Source organism: Callospermophilus lateralis, chromosome 10 (assembly GCF_048772815.1).
Source record: "Callospermophilus lateralis isolate mCalLat2 chromosome 10, mCalLat2.hap1, whole genome shotgun sequence".
Classification (NCBI taxonomy): domain Eukaryota; kingdom Metazoa; phylum Chordata; class Mammalia; order Rodentia; family Sciuridae; genus Callospermophilus; species Callospermophilus lateralis.
This window is the reverse complement of record NC_135314.1, coordinates 56474733-56490318: the sequence shown is the minus strand read 5'-3', so window position 1 is coordinate 56490318 and position 15586 is coordinate 56474733. Positions and strand designations below refer to the sequence as shown.

The 15586-nt window shown below is 35.1% G+C and overlaps 1 protein-coding gene across 2 annotated transcripts in view; it reads right to left on the bottom strand.

Moving 5' to 3' along the window:
* Positions 1-15586, bottom strand: part of Kpna1 (karyopherin subunit alpha 1) — a 67335-nt gene that overhangs the window by 27066 nt on the left and 24683 nt on the right. For both annotated transcript variants that reach the window (XM_076868897.2, XM_076868898.2), the window contains 2 exons: positions 3215-3322; positions 719-818 (listed from right to left, as the gene is read on the bottom strand). In XM_076868897.2, the coding sequence (XP_076725012.1) occupies positions 719-818; positions 3215-3322 (208 nt within the window). The remainder of the gene's footprint in view (positions 1-718; positions 819-3214; positions 3323-15586) is intronic.

Sequence of the window (15586 nt, the reverse complement as noted above, 5' to 3'; positions counted from 1 at the left end):
ACTACAACTAAAAAATAGATATTTTTTTAAAAAGTTGTATCATGTGAGAAAATCATAAGGCTCAGCTTGTTGAAAATAGACAAACACATTTTTAGAGGGGTAGAAAGGTGTACTTCTCCTTCAAATATTTAATAAATTGTTCAGGCAAAAGAAATTATGGTGGTAGGTTTTTATTCCATTTAATCTCAAGGGATGTACAATTTTTTTTTAATCACTAATGATTCTAAATAACCATAATTTAAGTACTTGCTATCAACACTTTAATACAATTGTTATTTTTACTTGCCCATGTCTACAACAAGTATGATATTCTGATCTACATTAATTATACCAAAAATGGGTACAACCTTACCCACCTATTAAACCCATATTTTCAGTGGTACACTGGTAAAACTATAAACAAGAAAACTGGCAATTATTACTTTTTCAAGTAATGTTATTTAAGTTTTTCTATAAATAAGGTGGAGCTTTAGTTTATATAAAATAAGATGTTGATTACTAGTATAATAAGTTAGTTCAAAAATGCTGCCTCCTGATCTTGGTAGTCCCATAAATAAGAAAATGAAAAGGCACTGCTCACAATTATATGACTGTGTGTGTCTCTATTTTGTATTGATAAAACACACTCCAAAACAAATTATCTGTGATGTGAAAATAAATTATGGGAATATTTTACAAAAAGATTAAAAAAAAGAGACTCAATATATGCAGAGCTCACCTTTTGAAAGTAGTTTTCTGAACTTCTGTGTTGCTGAAAGCTGTTGCTCTGGGCTATTGGAAAATATCATTTCAATCATGTCAGAAGTAATAACACCACCCTGAGATCACAAACAAAAAGCAAATTTAAAATACTTTCTTAATTCACAGGACAATAATATAAATTACAGCCAAGTTACCTAGTTTGTCACATTTCTCAAGAAATTACATAAGTAGATAAATCTTTACATGCAAAAATGTGTAAGATTAGTTATGCAATGAAGCCAAATTCTCATTCTGATTTAAAAGCTCACAATAGTGAAAAAATAATGTCAGTAGTAAATACTAAAGCAAAAATCTTTGTCTCCTTGCTTAATACATGACTGGTTGTTCTTTGTTATGACAATTAAAAGGTTAAGTTCTGAAAGACAGTTTTTCAAGATCTCTAAACTTGAAGCAGCTGCTCTCACGTGACCTATTTTTAATTCCATGCCCAACTCATCATTACTAGACATTTTTCCTGATACTTCTCCTTGAAATCCAAAGATAAACGCACACACACTTTTTGGGGAGGGTGGGGGGATTAACTGATACATATCAGATACTGATCAATTCTACAACTGATTTATTTTTAACTGACATAAAAACATTGTACATATCAATGGATACCATGTAATATTTTACTACATGTACACAACTGTGTAATGTTCAAATCAGGACGCTCTCCATTTTACCATTCTATCACTATTGGCTAACATATAGTAGATGTTCAACAAATTTTTACTAAAAAAAAAAATAGACTGTAGATTCTAGCCACTGCCAAAATCTACAGCTGACTTTTAAACTTATTTAAAATTTCTGGCAGGCATGATGGTGCACACTGTAATACCAGCAGCTCAGGAGGCTGAGATAGGAAGATCAAGAGTTTGAAGCCAGCCTCAGCAAAAGTGAGGTGCTAACCAACTCAATGAAACCCTATCTCTTAAAAAAAAAATTCAAACTAGGGCTGGGGATATGGCTCAGTGGTCAAGTGCCCCTGATTTCAATCCCCAGTACCCTAAAATAAATAAATAAATAAAATTTTTATTTCTTTGCTTCTTCATTAAAACTACTTTCTTGTTTTATTAAAACTTTGTAGTTTCCCATTATTTTCTTGCCTTATTATTTTTCCATTTCCTGTTGTAATCCATGCCCGGTATAAGCAACTAACTTTCTTCTCAAAATCATTTGTCACAATGATACAAAATTCTTATTTTAAGAAAGCAACAACTGAGTTGTAAATGTTGGATGGTTGGTAAACAATATGTAACATTAAGAACTCCCACTAGGGAATGTATAAAGCATTCTGCTGGGAAGTCAGAAAAGCAACTATTTTCAAAGATGCAAGACCAATTTCTGAATAAACCAAGGTACCTAAATGACTGCTATGACCATGTCTTACACTCAAACATGTATATATAGTAAGCAACTCTCTTTTTCTTTTCTCTCATCCTCTTAAAAGCCAAGCAGATTTTACAACATGGTATCTAAGTTACAGGATACCATTATTACCCAAGGGGAAAGGATTGGTACATTTTTAGCTATATGCAAGAGAATTGTATCATCTTAGGTGGAGACACAACTTTTGTTTATGTCTTTGAGACACAATATGGTGCCAGGAAGATACATATAGATACCAAATTGATAAGAAATAGAATATGATAATTTTATCTATCAACTTGACTAAGTTATGGTACTCAATTATTTGGTCAAATACCAGTCTAGATGCTAGATATCATTATTTTTATATGTGATTAACATTAAATCACTACATTTGAATGAAACAGATTGCTCCCCATAATATGGATTAGCCTCATGCTCTCAGCTGATGCCTTAAGAGCAAAGAATTTCCAAAAAAGGAATCAAGCCTTTGGACTGGCAACATCGACTCTTCCTTTAATTTCTCCGCCTACAGATTTCAAACTTGCCAGCTCCCAATCAAGTGAGCCACTTCCTTTAAATAATCTTTTCTCTCTCACTGGTTTTCTCTGAAGAATCCAGGCTGATACAGTTTATAACACTGTATTCATTTCATACACATTTTTTAAAAATTGGAAAAACTTTGTGAAAGCTCTAAAAGCAACTACCACAAAAATGATGACAGCATTAGCTATATTCTTTCTAAGTTTATAGCTAAATTAATCTTTATAACTTAATTTTGTTTAATTGTACACGGTCCAAAATACAATAAACATTTAATAAACCATGAAGAACAAATATGCAGTTTCTTTCAAAATGAAATGCTAAGTAATTTCTGTAGCTATCTAACTTAACCTTTTTATTAAACTCAAAAAGAGATATAAAGGCTGGGAATGTAGCTCAGTGGTAAGTTGCTTGCCTGGCATGCATGAGGCCCTGGGTTCAATCCCTAATAGAGAGAGACAGAGCACACACAAGCTCACACGCGCATGCTCTCGCTAGCTCTCATTATATTTATCACAAAAACACCAAAAGAAGTTGTTGTTATTATTTTACTTACAGGTGCCATCTCCATGTTATTAATCTGGGCCTCATGAAAGCCACCATCTGACATAATTTCTTCTTCTGTTTCTTCTTCTGCAGTAGCAACATTTCTTCGCTTGAATAACTGAAAAAATAAAGACCGTTACTAATGTAATTCTTACACAAGGGACTTGAACATCCAAATACTAGGCACTTGATTTAAAAGGAAAAGGGGATGGAACTCTTTGAGAGTCATTTTAAAAATCCTGAAGTTTGTACTACTTTCACCCTTAACTGATGAGGAACAATTATAGATTGCTCCAATCTTATAATCTAATACAAATAACTATCATAATATGTATAACCAATACTTGATGATATAAGAGGCCTGACAATATATGACATGGGGAAAAAAATTTAAAAAGGAAAGGAAAAGAACATGGCAAACTTGACCACTTCCCTCATAAAGTAAGCAACAAGATCCTCTTAACAAAACATCAGGAAAAATGAGAATATAAACAAGGTAAGAATGACTAATATTTCCATTTTAACTCTCAAGAATAGTAGACTGGAGTTTTTCTGACCTTCTTAAGCTCTCCAGTAATCAGTGACAAGAGTACTAGAATCCTATTTTAAAAGAATTGAGGCAGGTACAGTGGCACACGCCCATAATCCCAGAAGCTTGGGAGTTCAAAGCTAGCCTCAGCAACTTAGAGAAGCCCTAAGTAACTCAATAAGACCCTGTCTCTAAATAAAATACAAAAAAGGGATGGGGATGTGGCTCAGTGGTCAAGTGCCCCTGAGTTCAATCCCTAGTACTAAAAAGGAAAAAAAAAAAAAAAAGAAGAAGAAGAATTGATTAATTTGCACAGGCAAAGAAAATATTCTCTCCAAAGTCAGCCTAATAAAGAGCTTTTCATTATATCCTTAAGAATCCTGAAAGCCAGGTGCAGTTTGTGCAAAAAGACAGGAGGATCTCGAGTTCAAAGCCAGCCTCAGCAAAATCGAGGTGCTAAACAATTCAGTGACACCCTCTCTCTAAATAAAATACAAAAAAATATGTCTGGGGATGTTGCTCAATGTCGAGTGCCCCTCAGTTCAATCCCTAGTACCCCCCAATAAATGAATGAATGAATAAAGGCACTGTGTCCATCTACAACTAAAAATATATTTTTTTAAAAGCACAGGCTATAAAAGTAGAGGGAATTATCACTACAGCTACTACTAAAGTAGTAGACCTTAGCAGTGATCATCGAAAGCTGCTAAAATCTGTGGTGAAAGGCTGATGGGGCCTCTTTATAGTAGATAGATCATGTTAGCAATATCAATAACATCACAAAAAGAGACTGATTTTAAATGTGATGCTCCAGGGGGCTGGGGATGTGGCTCAAATGGTAGCGCGCTCGCCTGGCATGCGTGCGACCCGGGTTCGATTCTCAGCACCACGTACAAACAAAGATGTTGTGTCCGCCGATAACTAAGAAATAAATATTAGAAGATTCTCTCTCTCTCTCTCTCTCTTTAAAAAATAAATAAATAAATAAATAAATAAATAAATAAATAAATAAATAAATGTGATGCTCCATTGTACTGTCATGTGTAACTAATTAAAACAAGTTTTAAAAAAATGTGATGCTCAAGGAAATAAAGTGTCACCTACAAAGTCTCCTTGTTAAAAAAAAAACAAAACTGTATCTAACCAAGTCTTTATATTTAACTATGAGTTCTTATGAAATATGGGAGCCAAGTAACATTTTAAATGGCATACTCATTCAGACTCAGGTTCCACAAGGAAAATGTCTTCTCTAACACCATCTTTCCAAGGAATAAATGAGAAAACAGAAAAATCGGGTGGCAAAAGTTATTAGTGATGGTGTCAAGAAAACAAGAAATCTATGCGTAGCAGAATGAAGGTGAATCCTTACCATAAACCTTATACAAACATTACCTCAAAATAAATTAAAATTGATAAAGAATTTGCCTACCATGTGTAAGGCTCTGGGTTTAATCCTCAGTCTAACTAAAAAACTCTTAGAGGAGAAAATCTTTTCAACACCAAATATGGCAATGATTTCTCAGAAATGACATCAAACTCACAAAGGATGAAAAAAATAAACAAAAAGGACTATATTAAACCTTAAAACTTCTGCACATTAGACAATAAAGTGAAAAGGCAACCTACAGAATGGAGAAAATGACTGTGAATCATATCTGATAAGGATTTGAATACCAAAATATATAACAAACTCCTACAACTCAACACCCAATTTTAAAATAAGAGCTGAATAGGCATTTCTCCAAAGATACACAAATGACATTAAGGATATGAAAAAAAATGGTCAACATTACTTCTCGATACAAAAAAAAAGTGAGAAATCATTAGAATGGCCCCTATCAAAAAAACAGAAAACAAGTGTTGACAAGTATGTGAAAAAATGGAACACCGCACACACTGCTGGATGTTTTATAAAATGTGCAATTCCTACAGAAAAAAGTAAAAAATTTCTAGGAAAAAAAAATCAAAAACAGAACTGTCATATAATCCTGCTGTTCTACTTCTGAGTATACATTTAAAAGAATTTTAAAGCAGAATATCAGAGAGACATTACACACCCATATTCACTGCAACATTATTCAAAATGGCCAACTGGTAGAAGCAGTCCAAATGTCCACCAATTGAGATAAATGGATAAAGAAAATGCAGTGAGATGTACAACCAAATATTACTCAGCCTTAAAGGGAAGGCAATCCTGTAGTTTATGCTACAACATGGATAAACCTTAAGGACACTATGCTGAATGAAATAAACCAATCACAAAGAGACAAACATTGTATGTTCCACTTAAATGAGATTTCTAGGGAAGTCAAAAACATGGAAACAGAAAGGGGTCTTGGGGAAGAAGAAATCAGCAATAGTTCTTTAATGTTCTATAGCTTTTATAGGGGAGGAAGACATGATTGGTGGGAATATGAGATTAAAGGAGTAATTCTATAAAATGGGCCACTGTGCTGACCTCCACCTGCTTTCACCTTTGAAAAGCAATGTAGCGCCCGCAGCCCTGCCTGGCTTAAGTGGACAGGGTATGTTACATTCCTCAGTAAATTACCATTATCTGCAGGAGAAATATGGAGGCCCAAGATAATTCTGATAAGAGGAACATAAGTTATTCTGAAGTGGGTTTTTTTTTAACCCTTTTTACAGAGTCCAGATTCCAGAATTCAAGAAGAGAAGGATTAATTCCTCCCAACCATAAGAACACTGGAACCTGTAGGGTTCCAATTAGAATGTCAATGTGGGCCAAAGTGATCTAGAGTGGTCACAGCAGTGGGGACTTGAAAGTCTCATGTCATTATGCTGTCGCTCAAAAGTCAAGAGGTGGTTCCAAGGACTCTGGAAACTTCCTTGGGACCCCAATAAAACTACAGTCAAGGAGAGGCATGCTGTCCTTCTCTGAGAAGTGACTCTCTTCCTGGGGAGTGGCCCCCTTTCTGCTTTTCCATCTCTTTTAATAAATTCATGCCTGTTACTCCAAGCAACACGTCTTAAATCTTTTTGACTTGAGCATAAGAACCGGGGTTTCAAGGGCTTGTCCTCTCACTGCCTCAATTTTCCAGAAGGCTCTAGCCCTGTAATAACTTCAAGATGAAAAAGTTCTAGATATCTGTTACACAGCAATGTCAACATGATTAATACTACCAAAGTGTCCATTTAAAATAGTAAGAGGGTAAATTTCATATTATGTAGGATGTTAACCACAAAAAAAGACTTTTTAGAGGAGTTTAAGAAATATGTCACCAAATGCAAGACAAAAATTGTTTAGATTCTGTTCTTAAAAATTATAAAAAAGATCATGAGACAAAGTAGGAAATCTGAACGTTGATTAGACATTTTGTTATTAAGGAACTGTTTATTTTTAAGGTATAACACTATTCTGGTTTAAATTAAAAAGTCTCTTTTCTTTAGATACATATGCATATGATGTCTAGGATTTGCTTCAGTGTAATGGTGGCTATTATTCTACTTCTGTCCAAAGGATGCCTTTGACATTGCCTGTAGTGTGGGTCTAATTATAAATTCTTTCAATTTTTATATTTCTGAACACGCCTACATTTCACAATCATCTCTGAAAAATATTTTTGCCAGGTATATTCTAAGTTGACAATTTGTTTTGTTAAAGATATTTCTCCACTAAAATCTGGCTCCTATTGGTTTTTCAGTAACAAATTTGATGTCACCATTATTATTTGCCCTCTTATATGGAAATATGCCTGTTTTTGTGTATTTTTCTTCATCAAATATAACAATGATACATATTTGTTGTATATAGTGTTGATAATTTGACCCATATATTCAATTCTGAGTGGTCAAATCAGAACAATATGAATTTCTATCTCCTTAAACACTTATCATTTCTTTGTGTTGGGAAACTCTCTTCCAGTTTTTTACAAAATATATAATAAATTCTCATAAATATAGTCACCCTACTATGCTATAGAACATTAGAACTTAATTCTTTTCCACGTCATTGTATTTTGGTACCCATTAGCCAATCTTTATCTCTTATCTCCCTACCCTCTTTATTTCTAATGGCCACTAATTTACTCTATACTTCTACAAAATCAACTTTTAGCTTTCACCTATGAGCAAGAGAAAGTAATATTTGTCTGGGCCTGATTTATTTCATTCAATATAAAATGTTGCAGCAAATTAGATAATTTCATTCCTTTTTATGGCTAAATAACGTTCCATTGTGTACATATGCCACGTTATCCATTCAACTGTCAGTGGACAATTCAACTGACTATATCTTGGCAACTGTAAATAATCCTCCAATAAACATGGGAGTGCAAGTGTCTCTTTGATATAATTATTTCATTTCCTTCAGCTATATACTTAGTAGTGGGACTAATGAATCATATGGTAGTTATATTTTTAGTTTTTTGAACCTCCATAGCATTTTCCATAATGGCTATATTAATTTACATTCACACCAACAGAGTACAAAGTGTACAAAAATTCTGCTTTCTCTGCATCCTTGTAAACGTTACTTTTTTAGTAATTTATTTTTTATTTTTTTGTGTATGTGTGGTGCTGGTGTTTGAACCCAGGGCCTTGTGCATTTGTGGCAAGCACTCTACCAACTCAGCTATATCCCCCACCCAACATATTACTTTTTGTCTTTTTCAGTATAGCTATTCTAACTGGGATATGATATCTCATGGTTTTTATGTGTGGTTTCCCTGACGATTCGTGATATGCAGCATCTTTTACATACTTATATATTTTTGGTTCGACTCTATGGTTTCTGACTCATAACTTCCTCACTGAGGCAGCCCACAGAAACCAGATTTTTTCTTCCTCAAGGAGGGTCACAGGAAGGTTAATCTCTCCTTCCCGTTTCTGTCTTGGAGCTGTCCATAAATTCTCTACTACCCTTCTCTGATAGTAGGTCACAGAATCCTCATTCCAGAGGCTTCCTGCCCCATAACACAGAAGAATGCTACACAGAGAGGCTGAAAATTTAAAACACACAAGCCTGGGTTATTCAACTCACTTTATCAGCATTGGATTTGCAAAGAAACCCAAAAGGAATAGGATTTAGGGAACTCCCAGGTAGCTGAACACATGGAGGTTCCTGAAGGGTGGCATGCCTGAAGAGGAAACAAAAAGTTCTGTACCCTTTCTCCCATACTGGTTTATTTGTCCCAAGCATTTCTTCATAAATATCCTTTATAACAAACCAGCACAGGTTTTCCTGATATCTTTGAGCTGCTCCAGCAAATAAATTAAAACTAAGGAAGGAAGTGTAGAAACCCCAATTTATAACTGGAAGTTGAAGTACTAGTTAAACAACTTAGGGCTTGCAACTAGCATCTAAAGTAGAGAGGGGAACAAGCAAGTCTTGGAGATGAGCCTTCAACCTGTGGGATCCTACACTATCTCCAGGTGGACAGTGTCAGAATCCAATTCAAATTCCAAGATACCCAGCTAGAGTTGCAGAACTGAATGCTTGTCAGTGATGAGAAATCACTACAACTTATGAGATCTTAGAAGCCCCAAATTGTTGTTGCATGAGAATAAAAACAAGTAGTTTTCCCAAGAGTTTCTCCTGTTTTCTTCCAGTAGTTTCATAATTTTGGGTTTTGCATTTGGGTCTTTGACGGATTTTGATTTTTGACTTTTGTACATGATGAGAGAAAGTCTAATTCCATTTTTCTACATTTGGATATTCAGTTTTCCCAACACCATTTGTTGAAAAAACTGTCCTTTCTTTAATGTATGTTTTTGATGCTCTTTATGTGTTTTTGTGGTTTGTTTTTTTTTTTTGGAGGGGGGACCACTGGGGATTTAACCCAGGGCATGTTACCACTGAGTCACATCCCCAACCGCTTTTATTCTGAGACAGGATACCACCCTAAGTTCCTTAGGACCTTGCTAAATTGCTGAGGCTGGCCTTGAAATTGTTATCTTCCCGCCTCAGCCTCTTGAGCCACTGGAATTACAGGCATGTATCACCATGCCCAGCTATGTTTTTAAGACTCTTTAGGATTAGTTTTGAGTAGTTTAATTATATGTGGTTTTAATCACGTTTCTTGTGATTATTTACATTTCTTTAATCAGTGAATTTACAGTTTTCATTAGTTATGAAAAGTTTTAAGATGTCATTTCTTTTTTAAAAAATGTTTATTTTTTAGTTGTAGTTGGACAAAATATCTTTATTTTATTTATTTACTTTTATGTGGTGCTGAGTATCAAACCCAGGGGCAAGAGCTCTACCGTTGAGCCACAACCCCAGCCCCAAGATGTTATTTCTTTAAATATTTTTTTTCTCTTCTATCCTCTTTGCCTTTGGAAACTCCCCAATTATTCATAAATTATGTTTCTTGAAATTGTCCCATAACTCAATTGCAGTCTTTTCCCCCTTGCATGTATGTACAAAGGAGTGGTTGTTCTTTTTACCTCTATTTCATTTTAGATAACTTCTATTCCTATGCCTTGAAGTTCACCAATTTCTTCTGCAATTTCTAATTTGTCACCAATCCCATTTGTAATTTTTATCTCACACTCATAGTTTTCATCTCCACAAGTTTAATTATTGTCTTTTAAAATATTTCCATGTCTCTAACTTAACTCTTTCAACATAGGAAATACAGTTATGATAACCTTAATGTCATTCTCTGCTAAGTCTACCATCTCTCAGTTTCAAGTGATCTCTCCTCATTACAGGTATATTTTCCTGCTTATTTGTATACTTGGCTATCTTTGGACGCTAGACATTACCAATTTTAGCTTGTTAAATACTTTGTATTCATATAAATACTCTTGATCTCTGTTCTGGCAGGCAGCTAAGTTATATTAAAACATTTTGATGCTTTTGGACCTTATTTCTATGATTTGTTATGTAGGTGTGAGTAGTGCTAAGTCTAGAGCTAATTTCCACTAATGAAATCAAGACTTTAGTAAATACTCTACTTAATTCTCCATGAAGTAAATAGAGTTTTTCTAGAGTGGCTGGTGGGAACAAGCACTATTCCCAGCCCTGTGTAAGCATCGGGCACTATATCCTTTCCAACAGCATTTTCTCTAACCTTGGGTAGTTTCCTCAATCACACATGCTGACCAGTATACTCTACTGAATACTTGAGGAAACACCTTGAAGATCTCCAAGCTTCTACATACAAGTCTTCTTTTCTGACACTCCGTCCCATGCCTTGGACTTCTCATATTCTAAACTCTATCTCAACACACATAGGCTATAGAACTGTTGTTTCATGTATTTTAACTGTTGATTCTTTGTTACTTGAGTTAAGAAGGTACATGGAAGCTCTGCTTACCCATTTTAGCCAAAAGCAGAAGTCCTTATAGTATCCTTTCTGATACTCAAAATACCCCCCACCTTTTTTTGGCCTAAGAAGCCTGTTCAAGTTAACTCCTGACTCTTTCGATACAATTTCAGTAATCTCAGATAACTTCTTTGTGTTATATAAAAATTACAGTTCATCTTGAGTATTCCCTATTTTTGATTAGAAATAAGTTATTTTTTTTCAAAGAGTCTGGTTCTTTTGGGAAATACTAACTATTTCTGAATACTAAGTCTTAGGATGGCTGGAATGCTCACTACTAAATGGAATTCACTATTTCTAGGCCTTTTCAGGACAGAGCTGGTGTTTTCTTAGGAAAAAAAAAAAAGACTTCCTAGTGTTATTACCAATTCATATCTAGTTAACCTCTTTGATTTACATATAAATTATACATACACAAACATAGTTTATACATACATACATATATACAGTTTCATGATAATTGTCAATTTTATGATGGCTAAAAGCAATTTTGAAAATTTGTTTACAATTACTTTGGTTCTTAGGATATACATCAATACAGATAGTTAAATCAAATTCATAAAGTTTAAAAACGTATTTGAAAATGCTTCTCTGGCCAGACATAGTGGTACATGCCTGTAATCCCAGCAACCTGGGAGGCTGAAGTAGGAGGATCCTAAGTTCAAACCCAGCTTCCACAACTGAACGAGTCTCTGTCTCAAAAAAGAAAAAGGACTGGGGGTGTCGCCCAATGGTTAGCGCTCCTAGGCTCAATCCATGGTACAAAAAAAAAAAGCTCTCTAAGTGGCTTTGCCACAAGCATGACTTGTAGTTAAGATCATTTGTTTCAACAACCCAATCAATAAATGGGCTAAGGAGCTGAAATGACACTTCTCAGAAAAAGATACACAATCAATGAATATATTTTAAAAAAATGTTTAACATCTCTAATAATTAGAGAAATGCGAGGAGTAAAAATTTGTTCCCATGATGTAGGCTCCCTATTTACCTCTCTTATTGTTTCTCTTACTGAGAAAAAACTTTTCAGTTTAAGTAAGTCCCATTTGTTGATTCTTGTTATTAACTCTTGTGCTATGGGTGTCCTATTAAGGAATTTGGAGCCCGACCCCACAATATGTAGATCGGAGCCAACTTTTTCTTCTATCAGACGCAGAGTCTCTGATTTGATATCTAATTCCTTGATCCACTTTGAGTTAACTTTTGTGCATGGCGAGAGGAGGGGACTCAGTTTCATTTTGTTGCATATGGATTTCCAGTTTTCCCAACACCATTTGTTGAAGATGCTATCCTTCCTCCATTGCATGCTTTTAGCCCCTTTATCAAATATAAGATAGTTGTAGCTTTGTGGATTAGTCTCTGTGTCCTCTATTCTGTACCATTGGTCCACCCGCCTGTTTTGGTACCAGTACCATGCTGTTTTTGTTACAATTGCTCTGTAATATAGTTTGAAATCTGGTATCGCTATACCGCCTGATTCACACTTCCGGCTTAGAATTGAAACCAAACTACTCTGAGATTTCATCTCATGCCAGTCAGAATGGCAGTTATCAAGAATACAAATACCAATAAGTGTTGGCGAGGATGTGGGGAAAAGGGACACTCATACATTACTGATGGGACTGCAAATTGGTGCAACCACTCTAGAAAGCAGTATGGAGATTCCTTAGAAACCTTGGAATGGAACCACCATTTGACCCAGCTATCCCACTCCTCGGTCTATATCCAAAGGACTTAAAATCAGCATACTATAGTAACGCAGCCACATCAATGTTTGAGGCAGCTCAATTTACAATAGGTAAACTGTGGAAGCAACTTACATGCCCTTCAATAAATGAATGAATAAAGAAACTGTGATATATATATATATATATATATATGTGTGTGTGTGTGTGTGTGTGTGTGTGTGTATGTGTGTATTTTATATATACACACACAATGGAATATTACTCAGTGTTAAAAGAGAATAAAATTATGGCATTTACAGGTAAATGGATGGAGATGGAGAATATCAGGCTAAGCGAAGTAAGCCAATCCCAAAAAAACCAAAGGCCAAATGTTCTCTCTGACAAGTGGATGCTGACCTATAATGGGGAGGGGGATGTCATGGGGAAATTGGAGGAACTGTGATTGGGCAAAGGGGAGAGAGGAAGAGGGAAGGGAGGAGAGGGTCATGGGGGCAGGAACAATGGTGGAAAGAGATGAACATTATTACCCTAGGTGTATGTATGACTACACATATGGTGCGACGCTACATCGTGTACAGACAAATGAAAAGTTGTGCTGCAATTGTGTACAATTAATCAAAATGCATTCTGCTGTCATATATATCTAATTAAAATTAAAAAAAAAAGATGTACTCAGTGGCAGAGCGCTTGCCTAGCATGCGTGAGGCAGTGGGTTCGATCCTCAGCACCACATAAAAATAAACAAATAAAATAAAGGTATTCTGTCCATCTAAACTACCAAAAAATTTTTAAAAAGATAATTTGTTTCCTTACTTTTTTATTGCTTATTTTAATTTCTCCCCTCATTTTTATTTAGTTTACGATTATTTAAAGTACAAAATTCCAGGACTAGGATGGTAGCTCAGTAGTAGAGCACTCACCTAGCACATGTGAGGCACTGGGTTCAATCCTCAGTACCACATAAAAATAAAATAAAGCTATTGTGCCCATCTACAACTAATATATATATAAAATACATAAATAAAACACATGATCCCAAAATCATATTTAATCACTAAAAATTTTATCTACTGACATTATAAATGTTTAGACAGTGTCTTTAGTATAATATCACAACTGGTCGTGAAAAATACAATTGCTGATCTGATAACTGACTTGGAATAGCAAAGCTAAGTCAACAGCATTCAAAACTACTGGAGGAAAAGTCTATTACAGAAAATACAATAAAATGTTTTGTTTTTAAAACACAATTACTTTCAAGATATCTTAAATGATACTAATGCAGTGATAGAAACTCTAGTAGCAGTTTCAAAACAGCAGGCGGAACAATGAAAAAAGCTGACCAACATGCAGTTACTACTATTACCTAAAAGAAGCACGAACAAAAACTGGTTTTCATGGGGGCTGAGATTGTGGCTCGGCAGTAGAACACTCGCCTAACACGTGCAAGGCACTGGGTTTGAGGCTCAGCACCACATACATACATACATAAAGTTCTTTAAAAACTAGTTTGATGAAAGTTAAGAATGAGGTTAAGGGGTTGGGGATGTAACTCACTTGCAGAATGCTTGCCTACCGTTGAGAAGCCCTGGGTTCAATCCCTAACATCACAAAACAAAACAAGCACAAAAGAAGAAAGAAGTGTATGGCATATTCAATTTGAAAAATCAATTCATGAAGCAATAGAATGCTGGGGGAAAATGCAAGTTATGCAACTGTTCGAGTGAAAAGTTCCCAGCATCATGAGTAAATGTAAAAATCATTATTAATAAAATAAATCTGGGGGCTGGGGATGTGGCTCAAGCGGTAGCACGCTCGCCTGGAATGCGTGCGGCCCGGGTTCGATCCTCAGCACCACATACAGACAAAGATGTTGTGTCCGCCAAATACTAAAAAATAAATATTAAAATTCTCTCTCTCTCCCTCTTTCTCACTCTCTCTCACTCTTTCTTTAAAAAAAATAAATAAATAAATAAATAAAATAAATCTGTAAGTGAATTGGGGTCATACAGAATCAGAGATGTATTACTAGTCTCCAAAAGGTATGACTGATTTCACTTAATAGTCAGTACTAATAAGGAGTGAGGCTAAGTACTCCAAACATTGTTTTGACCATCAATTTTAAATATGTTTTCTTTCTAATACTGCCCTGCAAAATGAACACAAGATTTGTGCCACAGGGAGTCACCAAATAACTTTCATTAGATCAACCTAATGCTACATAATCCTGTGGAAAGAGCATTAATCCAGATGCAAGAGGCTTTTGGTTCCACTAATCTACTATATAATCTTAGGCAAATCACTCAAACTCCAGAGTTTTGTTATACAGCAGATGATCTACATCTGTTCAATAGAAATATAATAACATTTTAAAAGTTTTCTTGTTGCCACATTAAAAAATTTTAAATAATATTTAATTCACATGTCCAGAATATGGTTTCAATATGTAGTCAATTTAGAAAAGATACTTCATGAACTGGGGATGTGGCTCAAGCGGTAGTGTGCTTGCCTGGCATGCGCGCGGCACTGGGTTTGATCCTCAGCACCACATACAAATAAAGATGTTGTGTCCGCCGAAAACCAAAAAAATAAATATTAAAAAATTTTCTTTCTCTCGCTCTCTTTAAAAAAAAAAAAAAGATACTTCATATTCTTTCTTCCTACTGTATCTTCAAAACTCAAGTGTAAATTTTATATTTACATGACATCTCAATCTGAATAAGCCACATATTAAATGCTCAATAGCCACCTGTGGGTAGTGGCTACCATACTAGCTTTCAAATGTCTCAGAGAAAACAAAACTAGGAGGAGACACATCCAGAATCTCAAAAGTTCCACAGAGGGTTGGGGTTGTGGCTCAGTGGTACAGCGCTTGCCTA